Here is a 26,399-nt window from a genome sequence, read left to right as displayed (position 1 = left end):
GAGCATTCCAACATGTGCATGGCAGTCAGTTAAGCAAGTCAGTGAATACTGATATACAGTATGTTGCCATACTCACAGTAAAAATAAATCAGGATTTTTAGATGTAATGACCAGATCTGTGGTTCCGCAAACTGGATTCAGATACTCAACTAGCTTTGTCCTGCTGCAGTCTGCTGATCAGGTGCAGCAGCCTGTGTCCCACACCACTATCTTGGTCTTACTGAGTTATCAGAATCTGACTGCCTCTTCTGGGTTTAGGCAGTCAGCCTCCAATGAAGACCATAGCTCCACTCACAGTCCAGAATCCCTATTGCTGCTGCATTTTGACTAATTAGCTAACAGCTTTAGTTGTTTCAGACTTACTGTATATCACCAAGCGATTTGGGTCTGTCATTGGTATAGATCACTCTCCAATATCACAAAAATCCTTTCACTCATCATATTGTATAATTTCGGATGTAATTGTAAAATTGTTTCCTTTTTCCCTCCTGTGTTCCTAAAGGGTGGTAGAGATGTTTAACATCAGCATCCTAAAAATTTGACTATAGGCATGTTGCGTATCAAAAGACATCTGCATCAAAGCAAAGGCTGCCCAATCTCCACATGAGTTAGACTAGACAGCTTAGTTTTACATTTATACCAACCCTAAATTCTGAACTAATTCCGCGTACACACGATGCAATTGTCCGGCGTACTTAATCCGTTGAAACGCATTTCACCGGACAATTTGATCCTGTGTGGGCTTCAGCTGACTTTTCCAGCGTAAAAAGTCCGGCGTACTTAGAAAGTATTTTTGCAGTCCAATCTTTCCGCCGGACTTGGGTTTCAGCGGACAATACGTTCGTCAGTATGCTAGTCCGGCGGACTAAGAATGATGCATGCTCAGAAGCAAGTACGAAAAGGAAGCTATTGGCTACTGGCTATTGAACTTCCTTTTTCTAGTCCCGTCGTACGTGCTGTACGTCATCGCGCTAGCAAACGCCAGACTTTCTGTGTGTCCGTGCGTGGCCAAGTCCGTTCGGTAGAAAGTCCCCCGGACTATCCGTTGGATTGTTTGCCGGACTAAGTACGCCAGACAATTCGCTCGTGTGTACGCGGCATTAGATTACTAAAATTTCCAAAAGGTAGAAAGGAATTACTGACAAATCAGGATCTCAAAGTAAACCTGTACTTTTCCCAAACAAGGCAAATAAATGGGTTTACTTTAAAAGAAAGACCCTAAGCACTAATTGCTTAGATTTCCCACTTTTCCCCGCTGCTCCAATCTATTGCCAGACTTTCCAAGATTCTTGAAAGTTTCACAGAGATGTACACACACACCCTCAAAATGCTGCATTGTGCTCTATTATGCCTGGAAGGACCAAGTTCTTCATTTATACCAAGCATTTATAATATTTTCAAAAATTAGGTAGGGTAAGCAGAGAAGATGCCAACTCCCTATGGTCACTCTTGTAAAGCAAACAGTACAGTGGAAATTGAGTTTTAAGCAGTTTCTGCATCTCATGATACTCCATATCTGTACCAAACATCCAGTCAAAATCATCTTTATCAGTATACAACAAATTAGTGCTATATGCAAAGTATGTACTATTCCATCCAGAACATCAGCAGCCAATCAGTATAGGGGTGTGTGGTTGATGAGTTCCAGTCCTATGTAAAATAAGGTAAAAAGCATATCAACATTCTATCAACAGCTCATTACAATCGTCATTTTTTTGGTTTCATAACTATGTTTTTCCATTTTAACTTCAGTATACGCTATGATATTAACCATATATTAAACATATGTGGGTTCATTAGTTCAAGCTTGACTTGCAGAGCTGTCATCCTGGAAGGATTCATTGGCACCACCAACATTTTTGAGTGGTGCTCAAAATAGGGGCACATTAATGTAGTTCTCAGTTTACAGATTGTCAGACAGCTTTTGAAGACTTCTAAAATCTAGAGGGCTTACTCAGTAAAAGAGTGTAAACAGAAGTAATGGTGTGCAAAGTACGTAATAACCCATTGCGATCAGTTGTTCTACTTTATTGAAGTCAGATTGGTAAAAAATGAATTCAAATTTATTGCAGTTTATACATGTTTTTTCTCTTCTATAGAGTATATACAAGCATCCCCCCTCTGTCTGATTATAATATCATGGTTTCATTTGTATTGTTTTAGGCAGTGCATGAATCAGGTGTACATCTACTTATAACTTGTGTACACTAGGATTCTTTGCATTAAGGAAACTCTTGTTCCTTAGCCACTTAAGCTAATTAAGTAATCATTAAAAATGAAACTGGTCCACTTCCTTCTGGTCTGTAGGTGACATTGATGGAGTGTTTCTCTATGACCCTGATGGCACAAAATTGAATCATTAAATTAGACCAGTTGTAAAGACCCAGATACAGATTAAGTGAACAGCTTGCTATTTTGTGATAATTCATTTGGCTTTAATGCATATCTTGTCCTTAAGCAACTTCAAATTTTCATAGAAAATAATACATGCAGTACCGTATATACTCGAGTATAAGCCGAGATTTTCAGCCTCTTTTTTGAGGCTGAAAGTGCCCCCCTCGGCTTATACTCGAGTCATCGCTGTCTGCCCGCTCGATCAGCGTGTCGAGCAGACAGACAGCGGCCATTCTATTCAAAAGCCGTGCCTCCGGCTCCGCCTTCGCCTGTGATAGGCGGAACACTGAATTTCCCAGAAGCCTGTGTTCCGCCTATCACGGACATCGTATCATCCTCGTACTACGGACGAGGATGATACGACGTCTGTGATAGGCGGAACACAGGCTGCTGGGAAATTCAGTGTTCCGCCTATCACAGGCGAAGGCGGCGGCGCAGCTTTTTAACTTTACAATGGCCGCCGACGAAGAGGGCACGGGACGGAGGCAAGGGAAGGCACGGCACGGGACGGGACGGGACGGCGGCGGCAAGGCACGGCACGACACGGGACGGATGCAAGGAGGCAAGTCACGGCACGGGACGGAGGCAAGGAGGCAAGGCACGGGACGGAGGCTCGGGACAAAGGTAGGCTGGACACACACACACACACACACACACACACACACACACACACACACACACACGGATGGAGACACACACAGGGATGGATGGATGGATGGATGGAGACACACACACACACAGGGATGGATGGATGGATGGATGGAGACACACACACACAGGGATGGATGGATGGATGGATGGAGACACACACACACAGGGATGGATGGATGGATGGACACACACACACACAGGGATGGATGGACGGACACACAGGGATGGACGGACACACAGGGATGGACGGACACACAGGGATGGACGGACACACACACAGGGATGGACAGGCATGTCTCACCCTCGGCTTATACACGAGTCAATAAGTTTGCCAGTTTTTTTGGGGGTAAATTGGGGGCCTCGGCTTATATTCGGGTCGGCCTATACTCGAGTATATACGGTAAGTTGTCAATTGTTTTAGTGATATTACATTTTTTAAGCAGATTTTCAACTAAAATTGTACTTCTTTTGAATAGCGTTGGATTAAAACCTAGTGCAGCTGAGATGCAATGGTAGCTAGTAATTTTCTTTTTTATATGAAATCTCAGACTTAAGTAGACAAAACTCATACTGCTTCCTGACATAAATATACTATAGTATAACAGATTGATAGCAACGCTATGAAAATATGAAGCTTTAGTCCACACCAACCAGTTAAAAGTTATGGCTAGATTTGATTTGGTGTTTACAATCTCTCTATTCTTTAGCACTTGTAAAGTAACCAGAACTGTAAAGTTTTAGAAGGAAACAATGCCAGCCTGCTAGGCTGGTTCATAATATACTGTGAGATATTCATAGCACGTTCTACTTGTTTTAAGTATCTAACTCATTGTCATGTTTGAAGACTGAACCACATTTTATGTAAACTGTATAATATCTCAGAACATAATGAAAAACAACATTAGAGGTATCCCCTTGTCCCTTGTAGGCTTGTTTCTACCAGCAGTGGATGTTAGATCCCAGCTTACATAATAAATAAATGAAATGTTTCCAACTAGTTACCACATATTTTGTGGGGTCTTTATCCCAATAATTAAACATTTACCCCTGAGATTATTTTAATTTTAATTGCTTCCCTTTGCCCTTTACTTTTTCTAGTTTACATCCCTGTGTAATTTTAAATGCTAGTTGATGGAAAATTCAAACACGAGATATATACGTAATCAAGCTATGTCCCGATAATAGGCCTGAATGCAATGTCCTTTTGGAGTGTAAAATCAAATAAACCTAAAAGACCACTTTTTTGTCATAATTATTTTGCTTCAATGGATATCAATGAATATTCCTAGCAACTTGACCTTAGTCTCTAACCTATTTCTACTGCTCAGTAATCTCTACATCCTCAGATTTTCTTTGTGCAAAGACAAAGGATATTGGCAAAGACAACATTCTTCATAGAGTTATCTGTTGATGTTGTGTCACTGCTTCATGTGACTGGCATAAGCACTGTGCCTCCAGGATGTCCATTTGCATAGGTCATCAACAATGTGTATGATAAGAAATACAGCAGGTGGAAAAAATACCACTGGGAGCTATCTGTATAGATGTGCTTTTTTGTTTATTTAATTTTTAGTGACTAAAATATATCAAGAGACCAATATTAGTAAAACTAGACTATATGCTTCAACTTCGAAGTATAGTAAAAGTAGTCAATTTCTGTATATTAAACTTGTGATATTTGTTATCTTAGACCTACATTTGTTATTAAGGTCGGCAAAATAAGTATTTATCTGTTACATCTGTTCTCCACACTGTATATATATATATATATATATATATATATATATATGGATATGGCCTAGTAACTTGAAAATAAACTCTGAGGCCAGTAAAGCACGATGCACTATTATTTCAATATAGAAATTTTTCCCCCTAGAATAGTATGTTAGTAGAAGTAAGTGATTTTTTTAAAAAGATCCTTTCATTAAATCATCCTGGTTTGATCTTTTTCTTGGGCTTAAAATTAAAACACCAATAAAGGATGTGTGGGCCATGCTTTTATAGCAACAGTGGAACAAGCATGCCGTCTTCCTGCTTTGCTGGCTCTAGGCCAGTGATGGCGAACCTCAGATGTTTTGGAACTACATTTCTTATGATTCTCATGCACTCTGCGGTGTAGTTGAGCCTCATGGGAAATCCAAAACACCGGGGGTGTCAAGGTCCACCATCACTGCTCTAGGCTTTCAAAGTGAAGCTTTGATAGAAATGTACTAGAAAAAAGTATGTGCCCTGTCAAAAATATCTGCCTATGGTGCACACTGAATCTGGTGCAGCTGTGTATATTAATGAATCAGCTTCTAGATTTTAGCCTAGGTTCACACTGATGCGGTTTTGAAATCATGCAAGTTCAATTGAACTCGCACGATTTCAAACCGGCAATGCAGTCCAACTTCGGGGGGCGATTTGACAGACATTTGTCCGGGTTCATACACAGATGTCTATTCAAATCGCACCCGAAGTAGCCAAAAGTAGTACAGGAACTACTTTAGGGAATCGGTGCGGTGCCGCAAAGTCGGCGTGGCACTGATTCGGACGGTGCCATTGACTGCAATAGCCAACGATTTGGCATGCGAATTGGCATGTCAAATTGCATGCCAAACCGTCCCAATGTGAATGTGGGCTTATTGTCAAAGCTTAATTTAACAAGCCCAAGTTAGAAGCTGATTGGTTGCTGTGCACAGCTGCACCAGGTTCAGTGTGTATCAGTTTTCATAAATCCCACCATAGGCTTTTTTACAGCACCATTGGTAGTTAAAGGAGTTTTAAAGCAGAAGGCTTTTTATCTTAATGCATAGAATGCATTTTGTGTGTAGCAGCACCCACCCTAATTACTCAGCCGAGCCACATCTCTCTCCAGTGATGTGCATGAATGTCTAAGCCATCAGGGACACTCCTGATTGGTTGAGACACAGCAGCAGTGCCATTGGCTCCCGCTGCTGTCAATAAAAGTCATTCAGCCAATCAGGGAAAAGAGGGGGTGAGCCGGGTCGGAATGGGCACACGGTGCTGTGAATCAACTCCAGTGCCCCCATAGAAAGCTGCTGACTGTTGAGGCACTCGATCAGAGGGGGGGGGGCCAGGAGCAGCGAAGAGGGACCTGAGAAGAGGAGGATCCGGGCTGCTCTGTGCATGTTTGTTATTTTATTTTATTTTTTAAACAAGACTTTACAATTACTTACAAGTAAAATTGTAAAATTCTTAAATTGTAAAATTGTAATTTACAAGTACAGCAATGCCATGGAAGTGGGTTTATGTGTTGACTGAAAAGGAGCTCTACTGGAGCCATTCAGTAAACAATGAGTGGTATTTTAATAGGAAAAAAAATCACCAGTTTCCTGGTTAAAAAGTAATTCACAGGGCCTAGGTTATGTCTCAAATCCAATGCATTCCTGTCAGAAAAAAAGTCAGAGGTCTAAATCTAAGGATATAATGTCCTCATGTTCACTGGAACTTGATGCTTTTACAGAAGTTAAACACAACTTAATTTAAAAAAAAAAATAGCATCAGAAATAAAACTTTCCATGTACAGAAGTTTAAAGCTTAACTCCAGGCAAACCAAAACCTCTTCCTTGTTAGCAGTGACAATGATCTGCAGTCTCCTCTACCCCATGTAATGTTGCCAACGATTATCTGCATGCTTTGAAAAAACTAAAAGAAAAGCCATTTCTACAGTTTATTCTGCCCATCGAGCTTCCAGTTTCTTGCGTCACCAGCAGCACTACCTAGTAGGGAAGATAAGAGCTTTGATTGACATTGGCTCTACAGCCATGCTGTCATTGGTATTCACGAAATATTCACGTGGACTGTGTTTATATTATGCATGCCACTGTGAGGCTCTGGGGCTTGATTCTGCCCATTACTTGGGTCATTTAGAGTACAGAAAAGCAGCAAAGAATGTTATTTGTCCTGGGAGATAGGCAGCAAACAAAAGTGGTTAAGTGAATTAACTGCTTGATAATTATTTTTTGGGAGTAAATTACCTACCTACATTTGTGCAAACCATTATTCAGATTTGCAACCATTAAACCTTGTCAAATGTATTTCAAAATGTCCATAAAAAAACCCTTGTTTTCACTATTCAGTTTAAGACAACAGTTCTGTTTTGTCATGTTTTTGCATTGTTATGGCATTAAAAACAGATCTGACACTAGAACTTAGAGTGAAATAAAGCATTTTATTGACCATATAAATAAGATTTATAGTAAAGGAGAATGAGAAATTATTGTAACTAATAGACGTTATTTCATAAAAGAAAGTAGACAAGGTCATACACTGGTCTACTAGGAATGAAAATCATTCACTGGTAGACGCCAGCCTTATTTTTATTGATCTGTAGGTCAGGATTGTAGCTGTAGCTTGTAGCTTAACAATTTCACACATTGGCAAGTTAACAATGCTACATCATATTATGTTCAGTGCTAGGAAGAGACATGTGTATATACAAAATGTAATTCATGTTATCAACTACGTAAAGAGCTCACTGCATTTGTTTGCCTACCTTCCACTGAAAATGTGTCCAAATTTATAGTGTGGGCATTTGTCTGGCCCTGGAGAAGCATATAGGTGTAAACCAAAAAGTTTCTGGGTAAAATTAAACTTAACTTTAAAGTAGAACTATAGGCAAAACTTTTTTTTTTTCATTTTGGATAGAGTGTCCCATTGCAAAGATTTCCCTTCACTTCTTGTCTTATATAGCCAAACAGGAAGTAAAAGGAAATTCCTGCAAATTAAGGGAATTCCATGGGGACCCCCAGCTCACCAGAACTAGTGTCCCAATTGAAAGATTTCCCTTTTATTACTTTTCTGGGGACAACCCAAAATTTGGGATTTTCTTTTACTTTCACTTTCAATGATAATGGTAAACAGGACAAATAGAGAAGTTGAATCTCCCTAACGGGGGTACAGCCCACAATAAAAACTGACAGGTGTTCTAATCCATCCCCACTCTATCCACTCTATTTAAACTTTAAATGTAGAAATTGCAAGCAGGCAGATATTTTATAGCAGAAGAAACATACATTAAATAAAGCACTCTTACCTTGCTGTTTGCAAGCTTTTGTATAGTATGCATTCTTAGCATGTTTCAGTGCTGGCATGAATGCACTTCTGTGCGCATGTGCGGGAGTTACACAATCCAGGCCAGGCCCGTGAAGATGGCCAAACATCCTAAACATGCAAGATGCATGGGAGAAGATGTCAGTCCAGCAAGGGAGCTCATAGACATGGCACTGCTGGAGTGGAGGGAATTGAGTTCAGCTGTAAGTATAGAGGTCCCAGCAGTTGTACGGTGTATCTTTTAGGATACAAAAGTCTTTTTAAATGGTCTTTTATGGACAGAGATAGGCACACAGGCTTTAATGTGGTCAAAATACACTCAGAGCAATAGTAACTAAACATATGCAATTGAGCTTTAGATATAGTAAATAGTAAAATAATTATTATCTTGCATATACCAGTTGTAATTTTCCACCCAATAAGGCCTTGCTGCAAAAGTGCTTAACTAATAATGTTATCCCCCCAACACACTATGGCAAATTACAATTTGAATATATTATGGGTTAAACAATCTAGATTGACATAATCTTAAATTGTCCCAAAGTTCTGTATGCAGTTGGTGAATATCACTTTGAGCATATCAGCAGCTACCATTGTCCTTGATTTCCACGTTAAGCTTCAGTAATTTGTAAGGATTTCTACATTGATTTCAGTGCCCTCAGTGTGGAAGGAAAAGGCATGAGTCAGCTCTAATGGATTGTAATAAAATACACCAAATAAAGACAAAGTCTATTTTTGTAATGCCTTCATCAGCACAGTATACTGTATGTAGCTTGACCTTGATGTTGTTGAAAGGTTTTTTTTTTTCTATCAGAAAATCAAATGATAAATGATTATACCATGTAAGAGTTTAGGAAAAAAGAATTCTATGAAAAATTGTAATTTCTTGTAATTATTATGTAACATTTATGGTTTTGTTATGTTAACTGACCTGAGAAGGGAGATGTTCCCTTGAAGAGTGAACTGAGATTCATCACCCTTTTTTCTTGTAGCAACAGACACCACCACTGTTTCTTGTACAACGTGCTCAACACACACCAATACACAAATATGACTGATAGAACTCTTTACATTGAAAAGATGAAAGATTTGGCAATTTCCTAACAAGATATTCGATGGCAGAGAGTGCTTATATCATCCTGTGGGGTAGCCCTAAATGACCAATGCATCTGAGCAATGGTCAGAAGCATTTGTCTTTCACCGCTAGGGGAGCCCTACATGGTTTGATTTTTGATCTTTTTATGAGTTTCCACTATGACAATGGATAAGGGGCTGGATAACCCATAAATTTTTACCTTACCTTACAAAACACATATATCCTAATAGTATATATTCTATATAGGATGAAGTCTTAAGAGATGATTTACTAAAAGCTGAAAGTTTTATCACCAAACCTAGGAAAATTAAAGGGTATAGATGGATTAATGAGAAATTAGAATTGATCAGGTCTATAAAAATGAACCAATGATTCTTTCTTATGACTATAATACCCTGTAGTTATCACTGCTCTGATTCTTTTTTGTTCCCTCTCTTACTTTATTAGGTGAAGGAGATAGAGGGCCAGAGATAGAAAGAGGCAAGCCAAACATGAGGAGGGAGTCAGAACCATGTAAGAAAACAAAAGGAATAGTAGAAAATAGTGTTGATTTTGCTTCTGCATTTCAAAGATGGGATACAGTTATAAAACCCTCAAATCTGTTTCCCAAGATTATAGACTTGAGTTGTGGTTACTTGTAAGAAAGCCTACAAATGTAAGTCACTCTGAGAACATTTACTGGAACATCTGTTCATTAAAGTGTTACTAAACCCACAACAGTAAAATCAGTCTGTATATGCAGATTAGCATGCTTGTTATACTCACTGTGGAACTTAAGGGGTTAATCCTCTGCATTATGTAAAAAGGCTCTTTAATCCTCTATGCATAGATCCTTCCCTCCTGCACTGTCTATCTGGGGAAGGCCAGCTAACACAAAGGCAGAGTAGCCAACCTGAACATGCTCAGTTGTGTATTTTATGCTGGAGAGAAAATTTCCTTGTTGTCAGAGCTAGCCAGGTCATGATACTGACATCACACATGTGGGTGTAGTGGATATCTCCTCCTACCTAAACACACAGCTCCGGAAAAATCTGCAGGTTATCATGTGACCATGGTATACAGATCAGCTAAAAAGGTATATAGTAGCAGCATTTTAATGTAAAAAGAAGATTTATAAGCTGTGGGCACTGGTAATGGGGGGGTGGGGGGGATGGGGGCAGATTAACTATTTTCATATTACCAGGTTTAGTAACACTTTAGCATCATCTTTATTTCTTATTTCATCATACTTATTTCTTTGGTTAAAATAAAGTTGCACAGCAGATGAATGTTGTACAATTGGCTCAATGGATAGGTAGGATAAGAGGACCTATTTCAAAAACAGTATTGCTCACATCACATGAACTGGTTCATCTGTATGCAGAAATATATCTTCACCTGACCAGATGATGATTTTTATTGTACAATACTTGATTGACACTTGCCAGCATGGAGTCAACCCATGCGGCCGATAGGTTTGTTCTTGAATAGTGTTGTAAGGAAAAGTGCAATATTCTCAGAGACAAAAAAATCAGATTATAAGTATCGTTTTACGGCTCCACCATCTTTATCCTTCATATATTTCCTACATTTGCACCCTGTGGACAGCTGATCCACCTGTTGAAATATCTGTAAATACTTTATGGATTTGCTGTATAATAAAACTTCAATAAAGATGATCAGTATTAATCCATTACATACATTCATACTTTAGAAATGTGTAGATTTTATGAGCCAAGACACCTACGCTGTTTAAGAAAGTTATTCTCCAAGACAAATAAGATTAATGATTAAAGTATGAAGCCAGGTTTGTATTACAACTATATTAGTTATTTTCCTAGGGTTAGTTAAATAAACCATTGATCTATGTTAAGCACCATGGTTTGGTGTTGAAAGGAATAATAAAAGTTTAGTGTTGAAAAGAATACTAATAGTAAAGTAGTTCTTTGTTTTCATAACTCCTCAGTGAGTGATGACTTACCCCTATAATATATAGTAATGGTAAAATCAGAACTTAAGCTAATGAATTTGTTACTTCAACTATTTTTCTTTGTGGCCAGCAGACCATGACCATGAACTATTTATGTCTCTAGATTGAAGCAGGAATTTGTATCTTGTTCTCATTATTTAGAAAGTCATGATCTACTTCAGTGCAATCTCACATTAGAAATGGAGATGAAATATTTCCAACCTGCAGCTGATTTGAAGAGATGAAAAGAAGATTGAAGATATACTAGGCTTGGATGCTGGCCTAGCACATTTCCAGTGAACTGTGAACTGCCTAACTTGTTGAATTTTAAATACCTTCATGGCTCACTTAAAGCAGTTCCCCTACAATGAAATTGAGCTTAGACAGTTGCTGGTCTACCACACACTGATTACAGTTAATATAGTTTGGAGGTGACTTAGTTTGAACTGTAAACATATAATGATGTACTGGAACAATCTGATGTATCGCAGCAATTTGAAACATTAAACAGATTGCCTGTTTCCATGTAACATAAAGATTATTGTTGAAGCTCTGTACATATTAGACTAGAGGCCATGGGGTTGGTTTACTAATGCAAATAAGCTGGTCACATTGCAAAGGGAATTTTCCCTTAACTTAGTGAATGTGATGAAAATCCACTTTGCATAAAGTAACAAATCCCAAGCAAGGAAAAAAAAAATCAGTATATGTGGTTGCCCATGATTGGATGATAATTAGAGTAAGCAGAGCTTTAACTCATTCACTAAGCTAAGAGAAAATTGCTTAGCAAAGTACAAAACCCCTTGCAAAGTGAACAACGTATTTGTCTTTAGTAAATCAAACCCTATTATTTACTAAAGGAGTAGAAAAAACTCACTTTCACAGTGAATGTCCATTTACCTTGGTAAATATGGTCACATTGTTTTCACTTTTGAATACCCAAACCCGTGCAAGGGAAATAAAAAAATTAATATTTACTGTATGTGTGCATGTGATTGGTGATTTTAGTAAAAAATATATTTATTTTACCAACTGATCTATATGAACACATGTGCTGGCTATTTAAAAAGTACACATTTAGCTGTACCTTAAATTGATATATAATCTACTGCCAAAGATGTATTTTCTAAATGGCGTTTTGCAACTTTAGCATTCTGAAATAATGACTGATATGTAAAAACATAGAGCAAGCCTATTATTTATTTATAATTGGGATACAGGCCACCAGCACATTCTATTCATCAGAATGGTCTTATTATACTTAACTGATTAGAATACTAAACATTCTATAAGCCCATAGCTTTGACTCCTACCAGCTGCCATTTTCTGTTTAAAGAATTAGTACTAATTACATGACTATAACCTCTCTTTCTGCTGCCAGTGCTATGTCATCTGCAAATGACCTGATTGTCCTGGTGTTTGCTTTCTTGAGAAAATGACCCCTGGAAGACCTTAAAGTCTAAATAATGCCATTAAAGTGGAGTTGGTGATAGTCATAAACAAATATATCCAGTGTTTGTTAAACGAATATGGAAGGAACGCACCAAACGAGCCATTGTACACAGCAAGACCACTAGATACCACTGGATATGCTTTGGCCTAGAAGACAGAAATAAATATGTCAGAGTACCGGTGCAAATCTTCATAAAGGCTGTTTACTAACTATCCAATGTTAGTCCAGTGATCTCCCCCACTGAGCTATTGTGTTCTGACAGGGAATGCCCCCCCACCAAAAGACACCAGTCAAAGCTCTCAGCAATTGGCTGAGCGAGCTGATCGAACGCCGATTGACAGACCTTTTTTGGTCATGCCCCCCATAAGATTAGAATAGATGTCAGGTTTTATTGCTGTACCTTTTAGGGAGATTCATCCTCTCTCTAATTGCCCTGTTTACTGTTAACAAAAGATAAAGTAAAGGAAAACCCCAAACTTTGGGTTGTCTTTGGGAACAGTAATAGAGGAGACATTTTTCAGTAGGGACACTATTTCTAGTGACCCTAGTGACAACCAGGGATTCACTATCTCTGTTTTACCTATGAAACAGGAAGTGAAAAGCAATCTCACCAATGGGAACCATATGGCAAAAAAAACAAACAGGGGTTTTAACCCTCCCTTACTTGATTAAAAATTAAAAAAAAAAATCCTTTAGTTTTACTTTGAGAGTTGTATGTGGTTACCTCAAGTAACCATATACAATCCAGCACTAGAAGGGATAAGAAAGATAAGCAAAGAGCTGCAACCCTTCATAAATGAAACATGACAAAAAAAAAAAGAATGTGAATGTACATTATATAAGAGCATAAAGAAGATGATTACAAATTGTCTGGGACCAGGCTGGGAGTCCAGGAGTTCTAGCACAGACCAGCAAGATAAATATACAAACAGGTCACCCTGGTTTATGACACAGGCTCACCTCTGGGGCCAAAGCACTAACTGGTCTTCACTATAGTTCCTGATGATGGAGATGGGTTTCACAGAGTGCTAGTGCCAGGTCACAGTCCTCAGGGTCGTCCCACCAGAAGGTGAGCAAGCTGAGGTCTGGAGAACAATATTGGCTGGGGAGAGCACAATAATCTGTCAAACAGGAAGTGCAAGGACATAGCCTAAAAAGGATGTTCATGGGAGGAGCAAGGAGTTCAATGTTCTACAATGACAAGCTTTGAAACTGGAATGGCCAAGGGATCAGACAGGGACCTGTCCAGCATTTCATGTGGCATAAAGACGAACCACAGCCAGATCCCACAGAGGTCCCTAGTTCAGACCTGACAGTCTGTGAGAAATCATTTCTCACAATCAGACTGCTCTTTAGAAGACATGAATGTTTGGTTCTTAATGGGAACTTTATAAATACCCAGGGATGCCTTTAAATCAAATGATAATTCTCTGTCTGACCAACCTTTTCCCTTTTATTACCCAGTGTATGTAATTTTTTTTGTTACCAGAACTATATAGGACACCATTAACCTTTGGCATCATATTCTTAATGTGAAAAGAACAGGTTCACTTTACTGGAGGGCCCATAAGCAGTGTGTGCTTACTTTCCCTTGGGGGAACCATGGCCAAACCAGCTAGGACTCCTGTGTCAGTTTTGAGTTGCTGAACAATTTTACACAGGATCCCGACCATGTGACATTAGATATTTGCAGAGTGGAATGCAGCAACTACTCTTGAGAGACAATACATTTGGGCATGTTAGAAAACTTTGCCCATTAACTATCATTTTTTTTCCTGAGATTACCTGCCTACATGTTGCTGCTTAGTCCTACAGTATTACCCAAACCAGAAAAGCTTCTGGTGCTAGAGCATTATTGGTAGTGAAACTGTCTGCAAAGACATCAGTATCCAACCATCCATTAATGTTTGTGACTGCAGGCATGCAATAAACTGGCGTGCTTGAGATAACCATTGTATATTCATGCCCACAATCAAATTCCTTTGGTAGTCTGTCTTCTATTTAGAGAGTAGGCAACATGTTTACACCATCATTTTCTAGATAGTTTAACTTTTTTGATCATGTTTGACTACCCCTTGCTTAGATTAGAGTAATCTTTTATGAAATTCAGATTTCCCTGATAGCAGCTGTGCAAGATTTTAAACAGACTACTGATTAATACAGATACTGACTGACTTTAAAACTATCCCCCCAACAAATCACATACCATAAATGATCTATACAGCTATAACCATCTATATTTAAGTATTGATTAAATATATATGATTTGAAAATTGGTATCATTAATAGTGTACTGCTACAGAAGTAAATGAATGCTTATCACTTAGTGCTGTATGCATAGCATGTGAAAACTGCAAAGAAGGTTTGTGAATAACATGAAACAACATGTAAATGTGACTGACCCCAAGATAGCTCTTTGCCTGGAATAATCCTGTTAAATCTGGATTTGCTCAAAGACAAAGCACATAACAGTTTAACTCACTCAAAACCCTTTACTGTGTGAAAGCAGAGAAAGATACTTACTTTACCATGTGTTTCTGAGCATTTGCTAAATGAGGAAACCTTGACCTATCTTGACTGCATTATCAGTCCGAGACCATGATTAAATGCAAAACATTTGCTTGGTTTATACAATTTATTAAATATTACGATTATTATATATTAATGCTTAAACCATATCTAAACCACCTCAGTTCTCCATCTGATTTGCCAATGGGAGTCACAAGACTGTATTCCTTCCTTCAGGATACCTTTTGAATATTACCAGCTTTCAGTTCCACCTGAAGTCAGTCCAATAATATTGCAAGTTGTTACACAGGCAATAGATCTCTGTCTTATCCCCCAAAAAAATTCTCTATAAGCTTTTTTTTTTTTTATTTAAACAACATTTAAACAAATTCAGAATTGCTATCTTTCTCTGAATAGTACTTATCCAAAACATCAGGATTCACTATGAATGAAGGGGTGTGCAGACCTCTAACAATCGATCCCTAACCAACATACTGAATGAATGCTTTAAGAGCCATGCTCAAAATTGTGTATGAGAAGGTTACACTAATGTTAGCTTTTTTATAATAAATGAATTTAAATGAACTGTCAAAAAACTGTTCAGGTGGATCAGGTGGATGTAAACCTGGTGGGAATGGATTGTGGAAACAGATTGCAAAAAATCAGAAGTGAACCAGACGTTCACTTCATATTTTATTTTTTTGTAGGTCCAGCCCCCCACCAAATACTATATCTACTGACTTTTAATATTAGGACACTTACCTGTCTTGGAATCCATTGATGTTGGCACCCCAGCCGATGTATCCGTCGGCTGTCAGCTCCTGCTGCTGCCATTGCCTGTAATGGAAACCGGCAGTGAAGCCTAGCGGCTTCACAGCCGGTGCCCTACTGAGCATACAGGAAGCGCGCTGCACTTTGAGAATGGCACAGTCGCGGGGGAAGGAGGAGGGGGCCCAAACTTCTGGGGGACCTCACCGCATCTCGCCGCAGCCAGGTCTCCCAGAAGTGGGGATAGGTACCCCGAAAGGTGGCAAATGTGGCACCGGATGGGGGAGAAAGCAGATACACGGAGCTTCCACTTTTGGATGGAACTCCACTTTAACTCATCTTTACATAGGTACATAGTTGTTAACTCCTCTTTACATGGTTACTTAGTTAGAATGAGAAAAAAGACATAACTCCATCTAGTTCAACCAAAAGAGAAAAAAAATTGAATGGAATAATCTTTAGTCGCTGATAATTATTTCTAGAGTTCTGTCAAGTATTATATCCCCTGATTTACAGCATTTTTTTAATGAGAGTTTCTAATTATTAGTGGTCTCATGAGTATTCAAATAGAAAACTAAAGATAAAACGTCAGCACTTCTAATATAAATCAGCCCCAGTGAAATATAAAAACATTTGTATTTTGAGTGTGGTACTATAAAATATATTTTCTCACAAATTACATTATCTTGTGATTATTAAGGAAAGATTTAGAAAAATTAAATACAGATGTGTCCCCTTGCAGAAAGCACAGTAAGCAAGCTAAACTAAAAACAGTGCATGCAATAAAAAAATATGTTTAGGATGTAACAAGGTTATATTGAAGTTTGCGGTTAGATATAAAACAAACTTTGAAGGACTACAGAGTACAGGTATTTTCCTAGGTTGTTTTAGCCTAAGAAATTCCTGCAGGTTCAAGTTTTATACATTGTGAAATTATTGTAATGCTACCTGTGGGTCTATCCTGGCGACATCTGTCATATGTGTGTTGTAATTATATGCATGCATCCCTATTTTAGATTAAAACTCTGGAACTCTGGTTTGTTGGACAGTGCCTCCTGGTTTACATGGGGCTTTTCTTCAATCTTGAACAGTTATCACTGCAAGAAAAATAGTTTGTCAGTGACAATAAATATCACCAGAAATGTTATGAGACTAGGTTGCAAACATAGATTGGTATTTATGGGCATCCACTTTGATCCCTTTATTTTTCACACAAGCTCAAGTTTAAAGCGGTTGTAAACCGCGGCTAATTAAAAAAAGAAAAAAATCCTGCATCGCATACTAGCACATTATGAAATACATACCTTAGAACGAAGCCCTCCCGCGGCACACTCTCACCACTGGGAGGGCTTGCCCCAGTCTTTCTCCAGCCTGCCGGAGTGCGTGGGAGCCCTCAGTTCCGCCACAAAGCTTTGAGGGTCCAGCTAGGTATGCTGGGCCTTCAGAGCGCATGCGCCGATGATGTCACTGCTGCATCCAGGGTAAATATCTCTTAAACAGTCCATATGTAGGAGATATTCATTTTACCTACAGGTAAGCCTTATTATAGGCTTACCTGTAGGTAAAAATTACAAAGCAGGCTTTACTACTGCTTTAAAGAGCAATTTTAAACAAATGAAGCCTGAAATTACATGGGCAACAATAGTTAGCTAAGGGAGCTCTTCCATAGGGATGGTCTCTTAGTGGTTCTTAGTTACATAATTACATAGTCAGTGAGGTTGAAAAAAGACACAATTCCACCAAGTCCAACCTGTGTGCGTTTTCATGTTAATAGTACATTGTATACCCTTGTATGTTGTGGTAGTTTAGATGCGCATCTTATCGTTTTTTTTAATTAATAATGCCCCCTACTGAAACCACTGCTTGAAGAGAAGAGAATTCCACATTCTTACCGCTCTTACAGTAAAGAATCCTCTACGCAGTTTAAGGTTAAACCACTGCTCTTCTAATTTTAGTGAATGACCACAAGTCTTATTAAATTCCCTTGTGCAGAAAAGTTTTCTCCCTGTTGTGGGGTCACCAGTATGGTATTTGTACATTGAAATATTATCCCCTCTTAAGTTCAATGCTTGCAGTCTTTCCCCATAGTTGAGATTCTCCATTCCCTTTATTAGCTTCGTGGCCCTTCTCTGGACTCTCTTCAATTCCAGCACATCCCTTCTGGTGCCCAGAACTGGACGGCATACTCCAGGTGCGGCCGGACCAGAATCTTGTAGAGTGGGAGAATTATTGTTCTGGGGTTAATCCCCTTTTTAATGCGTGTCAATATTCTGTTGGCCTTTCTTGCAGCAGCCTGTCATTGCATGCCATTGCTGGTCCTTTTCCGTCCTAGATTTCCCAGAGGTTCTCACCCTTGCAAGTAAATTGCATTCATATTTTTTGCACCCAAATGCATTATTTTAAATTTTTTTAACATTAAACCTCATTTGCCATGTGGTTGCCCACCGCATTAATTTGTTTCGATCTTTTTGCAAGGTTTCCGCATCCTGCGCAGAAGTTATTGCTCTGCTTAACTTGGTATCATCCATAAAAACTGAGATTGAGCTGTTTATCCTATACTCCAGATCATTTATGAATAGGATTGGTACCAGGGCAGAACCCCGGGGGCCCCACTTTACACACCAGACCATTCTAAATACTCCCCATTCATCACCACTCTCTGGACTCGACCCATAGCCAGTTTTTAATCCATGTGCTCACCCTTCAGTCTATGCCGACAGACCTTAATTTGTGCAGAAACGTTTATGGGGAACTGTATTGAATGCCTTTAAAAAATCCAGATACACCACATCTACAGGCCTTGCTTTATCTAGATGGCAGCTCACCTCCTCATAAAAGATTGGTCTGGCAAGAATGATTCTTCATGAATCGATGCTGATTACTGCTAATTATACAATTTTTATTACTAAAATCTTGTATATAGTCCATTAACAACCCCTCTAAGAGCTTACAAACTATTGATGTTACACTAACTGGCCTGTAGTTCCCAGGGATATATCTTGGCCCTTTTTTAAATATTGGTTCTACATTCACTTTTCTCCAATCAGCTGGTAACATTCCAGTTAGTAGACTATCCATAAAAATTAGGAACAATGGTCTGGCTATCACCTGACTGAGTTCCCTAAGGACCCTCGGGTGTAAGCCATCTGGTCCCGGTGACTTATTAATGTTAAGTTTTATAAGTCTACTTCTAATTTTATCCTCTGTTAGCCATGAGGGTGCTTCCTGTGATGTGTTTTGAAGATAAACATTGCAGATTTGGTTACGGAATCCCCCCCCCCCCCCCCCGTTTCCCTTGTGAAGACTGAGGAGAAGAATAAATTCATAACCTTCGCCACCTCTCTATCTTTGGTAACCAGATTCCCTTCATCATTCTGACACTGGTAAGTTGTTGCCAGTGTCAAGATCAACTCTTTGACATGGCTCTTTGAGTGGGAGAGGTGGGGAGGTTGTGTGCAACTGCTTAATTAGTAAATGTTCTGAATATTTTTTTTCTTGGAAACATAAAATGTTAAACATCAAATTACCTAATCAGTCACATGTCAGGAAATTATGTGGCTCCCATTCTGAAATATATTCTTGTAAAGCTCATTCATACCTGCCAAGCTGAACCTGCCAAAGAATGCCTCAGTCTTTATAATAACAGTGTGTATCTGCATAGTGACTGGCCCGAGCAGTAGAATTTGCTCAGGAAATCCTGCGATAATGATTTGGCTAATCTGTACTCACAGAAGTCACTGGTTAAAGCAGATGTCAAACCTGTCCATCCAGACTTGAAATATTGTAGCTGTGTGTTTTTTTAACATCCTACGGTTTGAACTTGAATTGCACCTGTGCAGGATAGTTTTTCTAATAAAAGCAAAACAGTAGTAGTAATCATTATTTATTTACAAAAGTATGGCCTAATCAAACTTAAGTGAGATATATATATATATATATATATATATATATATATACAAAACCACTAGAGGTCTTAATGCATGGTTGTCTGCCTAAAAAGATAAAGGTTAATGCAATTTACTTGTCTAATTGAATTATATGTTTTGCTAAAGCAAGCATTGAAGAGGTTCAAATTGTCTGCAGATTACTGTTTCTGTCTGTGACCCAATTATGGACATTTTCTTTCACATCCTGTACCTGTGACACCTATACATGGTATATGGAGAGATTTGTCACCAGCAAAGAGAGGTACAAATGGCAATAAAAACATTTTAGTGAATTCTAACCCTTCTCCTCTTTCCCAATTTGCTAAAATATATGAATATTGTTTTAGAAAAATTATGTTTATAGCTATTTCAGGTATATTTTTCCTACTTCAATTTAACCATATGTGCTATCATACGTATATTATCCTCCATGTTATTTTATCAGGAAACCACACTTTGAAATATCTGGTATGCTATTATCTCTAAATACAATAAAGTCACTTTCAATCTGTGTTTTCTCCCTCTTGGACATGCTTCCAGGAAATACATTGTCCAATATTATCTGCTCAGTGTTTGTCCTGCGGATAGGTTATCTGAGGCTTGTGCTGTGCTCATTCTTTGAGGGGAATAAGAAGAGTAAATGCAAACAGCATTTTCTTATGGCTCTTCATCTGTGGCTTTATTAACGTATTTTCTAAAAAATGTGATACATACATTCCAACATTATTTATTAATATCTTGAATTTGGAATACATATTTTAAAAAATAATTAGTATTAGTCCAGCCTGCCATCTGTAGGACTGGGACTTGCTGTCGTTAATCATGCAGCACACTTTATGAACCTAAAGTAGATGTAAACTTCATCACTAAAATGAGATATAAGCTTTAACATGTGAATGTAATTTAAAAGTAATTTCAATATATTTAACCCTTTCACTGCCAAGTCCATACACCATACGTACTTAAAAATTGCCCACAGGTATGCCATACGGACCTTCTTTCTCCCTCTCATATAAGCTTATAGTCACTTCAATGACCATAAGCTTATATCAGAATTGACCAGCAGACTCTGGTATATTCTATTCTCTATAACTCTGATCAGCAGAACCCCTAATGTTACCCCCCCCCCACCCACCCATGCCCCTGTCCCCTGCCACTCACACGCCACCATTTATTTTCACTTAGAACTACTCCCCCACTCTCCCCTCTTATCCCCTTCTCCCCCCAAGCACTGATTAACCCCTTTTCACCCAATCTGACCCCCCCAGCAAACCCGCTTCCCACAGCCACCATCATTAGCCAGCATCCCTCCTCTGCATGGGGCTTGGGGGGGTCCAGATTTGTCCCCCCAACACCTCTGATCACCCCCATGCTGCTCCCAAACCCCAGATCCATGGCCTCTCTGAGCGACATCTCTCCTTCCCCTCTCGCAGCCTGCAGCTTCTCCCTGCACTGATCTCTGTGACCTGTCATAAATAGTGTATCAGGAATTGGATTGGGGGCAAGATCAGGTCATTTTAGTGATCATACTATAGTCTATACGTGTAACTTTATCAGATTATGTGACAGCCAACCTACTATGGATCTAGTGTGACAGCCAACCTACTATGGGTCTGGTGTGACAGCCAACCTACTATGGATCTGGTTTTGTATTCACATTCCTTTGTTGTTTTTTTTTTATTAATTCTAGTTGCAGGACCTTATTTGCATGGAATTGCCATGACTTTCCTGTGCCTAGTTGAGTTACCTCTCATAGGCCAAAAACTATATCTAAATACTGTGCCATATAAATATATCTATCTGTCTATATATATATATATATGCAGTATAGTATGTTGTATCAAACTCATGCAAACACAGAGAGAACTTTTTGCAGATAATCCCTTTCCAAGAATTGCAATCAAAGTCCCAGCCATTGTGATTTCATAGATTATTTAACATTGCAGTGAAAAGGCCAAGCTTGATGTTTAACATGCAGTAACACATAGAAACTATCTAACTATCTCATGAGCAGAAATAACATCAAAGCAAGGTTCATTTCTAGTTGTTCTTGATAAGTGCAAGTTTTTTACTGCTTATGGTAGCAACACGTCATTGTTTATGAAAAAATGTGCTCTAACCAACGATGCTTCCTCATTCACCAACTCTGTGTCACAGGATTGTATATGCTACTTTTTTTTTTTTGTTGCTAGCATGTTTCGAATTAGAGAAAACAGTATTGTGTTGTCATCGAAGATTTGAGAATTAGAAAATTTTTCATGGATCAGTTATGTTTTTCCACAACATAATTAGTGATGGCCGTTTGTTAAAAATTGCCATGGAACGAAAGTGTCCTGTTCCCTAAGGCGATTTAATTTGTCTTTGTGAAGTCACATAGGGTATCCGGCAAAATATTTGAACACAGCTGCTGTTGTTACGGACACCAGTTTTGCCAGGAACGTATTTCAATAAAGTAAATTGGATGTAATTCGCCATAAACTCTACACTGCATTTTCACTTCTTCAATATACAAAATATGTTTTATTAATTACATTATTTATCTTATATACTTTTATGTCTGTAAATATGTATGTATATAAACATGTGTAGAAGAAAAAAACTTCTCTGTATCCTAAACCCTAAACTTAGTCGCAGCTCAAATGTGAGATATACACAAAGGATAAAATGTATAAATATATAATATAGTGAAAAATACAAATATTGCATAGTGTCACAAAAGTGAACATAAATCAACAAATTGCACAGTGACACAATTATTAAAAAAAAAATGTATTTTTTTTTAGATGTATTTCCTGAAGAAGCGGAAAAGCGAAACTAGTCAAAATAGTTCACCTTCTATATTAGCCCTTGATTGTTTGTACATTGTTACTTGTTTTTATTATTTCATAAATTTACATAATAATTTTATACTCGTCCTTCTAATCGATTTTGAATCTTGTTGACGCGCACCGCAATAGTCCCCTTGCTCTCCTCCTTGTTGGTATCTCTGGCCGGGGACCAGATTTCCCAATATCCATTTCTACAGTGACACAATTAGTGAGTGGCAATATATGTCAGCAAGTCCCAATGATGGTATATAGGACTAAAGCAGATATAGCCTTTGAAATTAATAATGTATGAAAAACAGTACACAAGGTGTTTAAAGTCCTCCTCCTATGAATATCACGATCACATTGACAGACATGTGTATCCACCACCACATAGAGCACATGCTTACCAGCTTGCACAAGCTGACTCGCTTGGGGCTAATACCCAGCCAGGGCCTTTTCCTCTAGGCATTGCAAACAAATAGTAGATTTGACCACAACAGTCAGCAAACACTACTAAGGAGCAGATAGACTTGGATTGTCACAGGAACTCAGAGGGATCCAGTGTCCTACCTCAACAATCGTGTTCATATAGGTCCAAAAAAAGGAAAGGTTCACCATAGGTAAAACCAGACTGGTGTTTATTTAAATAAAATAGTATGACTTGTATATAAGCAAGGTTCATCCGACATGGACAGTAAGCCAGCTGGCTACAATACAAACGCCCGTCCTATCGGAGAGTTGAACAGTGCAGTGACATCAGCACGTTGCTCTTTCCTATGTATATAACGTTTAAAGTAGAACTATTGCTTTCCATTCAAAACCGTGTTGTAGAAATTAATTATATATGCATCTGCACTCACTGTTTTCTCTTAGTCCCCCTGCAAAGTTTCATAAATACTTGTTGATCCAGCGAGTGAATACCACCTAATGCGGTCTCTTTTGATGGTGTTGCAATGATGCTGCACTATTCTTGAATTCAGAACAGAGTTGACACTCACAGTGGGCACTCATGTTGGATGAAAAAAATGTGTTAGGCAAACTGGCTGTCACTGCTGGTTGACAAGTATGTAGATGGTCAATCAGTAGCTGGCCAAACCCAGTCCTGCCCACTGATTTCTGGATTGACAGTTGCCTCAGATTTATGACAGGGAGAGAGTGTAAAAGACAAATAAAACAGGTTTTGGCTCAGTTATAAAAGGTAAAGGAAGTTTTTTTGTTTACTTCTTGGGGCTTCACATCGCATAGTAACTGGGTTTGATACTTGTTTAGCTTGTCAAATAGGAGCCTTTATTTGTATTTTATTATTAGCTAAATCCCTTTGCAGTATGATAAAACAAAATATTTAAGCAGAAACAAAGGCAGATAGCAGCTTCACAACTACCCTTGCTTTGTTCTCCTCCTTTGTGTTGTGTCTTGTCCTTGGAAATGTACCGTGACCACTGTTAAATAATTTGCTTGTATAAATGATTGAACACATCTGTGCCCTCAAACTCTAACATCAAAAATGTTTTCATCACGTTAGCTCATATACCTATATACCCCTATGGACCAGTGCAATTTTTAACATTTTAGCTCTAACAAAAACACCTATAAGGAAACAATCTGAGAATAATTTGATTTGTTTTATATTATGAAAAAAATATGGCTGGCGGTCTTTGTTGTTTTTCATCCTAGAGTTTGCATTTTTGCATGGAGGTTCCTTTTAAAATAGATTCTAGGTAAGCCTAGCACATCCTGCATTCTAATAGACAAGAATGCACACATATCAGTTAGAACACTGACAGTTGAGTACGCCTAGTTAAATGTCTATATTTACAATCTATTTTTTTTCTATAAAAACTTAGATACTTGCATTTATCCAACATTTGATTTTCCAAGTCAAATGTTGCCAGAATGAATTGATCACTGGGGGGTTCTGATATGAAAGACTCCATAGTTAAACGCAGTGGATGGTATTTCTTCTTTCCTGCTTGGGGATTGTCAAAATGCAAGATCTAAAAGATAACATTCCATTACTTTCTTATCAAATGCCATTTGACAGTATAAACATATGTCAGGTCAAAGCAGAGGAACATTCCGCATGTTATATGGATATCACAATTTGGTGTGACAACCACAATGTGTTCTCATCCATGGCAATTGAGAGCAGCTGTAGTCCATCATAGCTCACTTTCTAACATCAGCAAGGGACTCCAATAATCACTTCTTTGAAAATAGTAAGCAATCAGCTCTTGATCTGCAAGCTGTTTTTTTTCAAAAGGGCAATAATAGTCAGGGCTAAGCTCATGTGATATTGGAAGTTCAGCTAGCCTGGATCCTAATAATCCAGTTTACATGTGACTCAGATTTTTTACAGTTGTTTGGAATTAGATACTTGGAACTTGTTTCTAACTCTAAACAACAAAAATATAATCAAAAAGAAAGAAAAAAAAGCAAACCAAAAAAGGAATAATGTATTACTGTAGTAAAAATTCTTTTTGAACTATCATTTTTGTTGAATGTGAAGTTCAATTATAATACAAATAATAATAAAATCAATCACAACTATTACCAAAGTTGGTAATTTAAGTGTATTGTATTTATCATACAAATTGTAATTAAGATGTTTGTAGTCACTATTACATACATATTCAATTTTATTTCTGCTGAGGTTTGAACAACTTGTGTGGGCTGTTTGAAGTTGTGGTTGGGGTGGGGGTAGATTCCAGCTCTCAGCAATGGTGAGTTTGGAGAATTTGAGAATATCAACTTTTGCATTTCAGTATTCACCATAATGCGACATAATGTCCACTGTAGACTTTGGGGCATGCCCCAGTATGATCATTTGAAATTGGACATATTCTAGTATAAGAATTTTCATCTGTCATAAAATATACCAGTTACTCTTTGTGACTGAATTTTATATTATGTATGTATTAATGTATTGTATAACATCTATATTGTTCTGTTAGATGTAACATTGAACTAGTTTACATTAAACATTTACTTGTTGTTCATTACAGCATCAGCAAGTCACTTATCCAAATGTTCAGAAAAAGAGAAGACATATTGTGTCAACGGAGGTGAATGCTACGTGATCAAAGGAATCACAAGCAGCGGCACAACAAAATACATGTGCAAGTAAGAAATCTTCACTTATAAGACTTTTTCCTGTGATGGGGTTGCTATTCAAAGTAGTATCTAGCCATAAGACTTGTGTTTGTGAAACCAGAGTAGAAATACTAAACTATGCCATTGGTAAGACATTTAGGTAAATTTATATTCTTCTATTGTAACAATGGTTTCCACATTATTTTTTGACATCACAGCTAATCATGATATCATATAGCTTTCTAATGTATTGTGCTCACTATGTATAATGGGGAATACCATGGAAAAAAGAACATGATATTCATGTTGAAGGCTTGGAGGACCATCTCTCAAAATAATAGTTGTTAGAGTTGTACTTGTAGACATTTAAGTACATTAGGTAATTCAATTAGAATATATCACAAACACATAACTTTATGGCTTTGGCTATTATCTTTGTATAACAAGTCAGTTGTTCAGTATTTTCTCTTTGTTGTTTAGTATTCAGTTGTTATTTTTATATAGTGGGATATAGAGTCACATTTGTATATTATAAATTTTTATGTGTATATACAATCCACATTTTGTGTGACATACACACACACACATTGGGGCTGATTTACTAAAACTGGAGAGTGCAAAATCTAGTGCAGCTCTGCAAAGAAACCGATCAGATTCCATTTTTTTGTCAAAGCCTAATTAAACAACCTAAAGTTAGAAG

The 26,399-nt window shown here is 38.0% G+C and overlaps 1 protein-coding gene across 11 annotated transcripts in view; it reads left to right on the top strand.

Annotated features, from left to right (window-relative positions):
• The window catches only part of NRG1 (neuregulin 1), an 872,712-nt gene that overhangs the window by 816,665 nt on the left and 29,648 nt on the right, over positions 1 to 26,399 (top strand). For 6 of the 11 annotated variants that reach the window (XM_077476211.1, XM_077476215.1, XM_077476214.1 and 3 more), the window contains exons 4-5: positions 9,644 to 9,709; positions 25,612 to 25,729. In XM_077476211.1, the coding sequence (XP_077332337.1) occupies positions 9,644 to 9,709; positions 25,612 to 25,729 (184 nt within the window). The remainder of the gene's footprint in view (positions 1 to 9,643; positions 9,710 to 25,611; positions 25,730 to 26,399) is intronic. The other 5 variants (XM_077476217.1, XM_077476216.1, XM_077476223.1 and 2 more) reach the window with 1 other exon arrangement.

This window comes from Lithobates pipiens, unplaced genomic scaffold (genome assembly GCF_037356315.1).
Source record: "Lithobates pipiens isolate NorthernLeopardFrog02 unplaced genomic scaffold, aLitPip1_a1.2 Scaffold_13, whole genome shotgun sequence".
Taxonomy (NCBI): Eukaryota; Metazoa; Chordata; class Amphibia; order Anura; family Ranidae; genus Lithobates; species Lithobates pipiens.
Note: the sequence above shows the minus strand (reverse complement) of the source record. Positions and strands in the feature narration are given on the sequence as shown.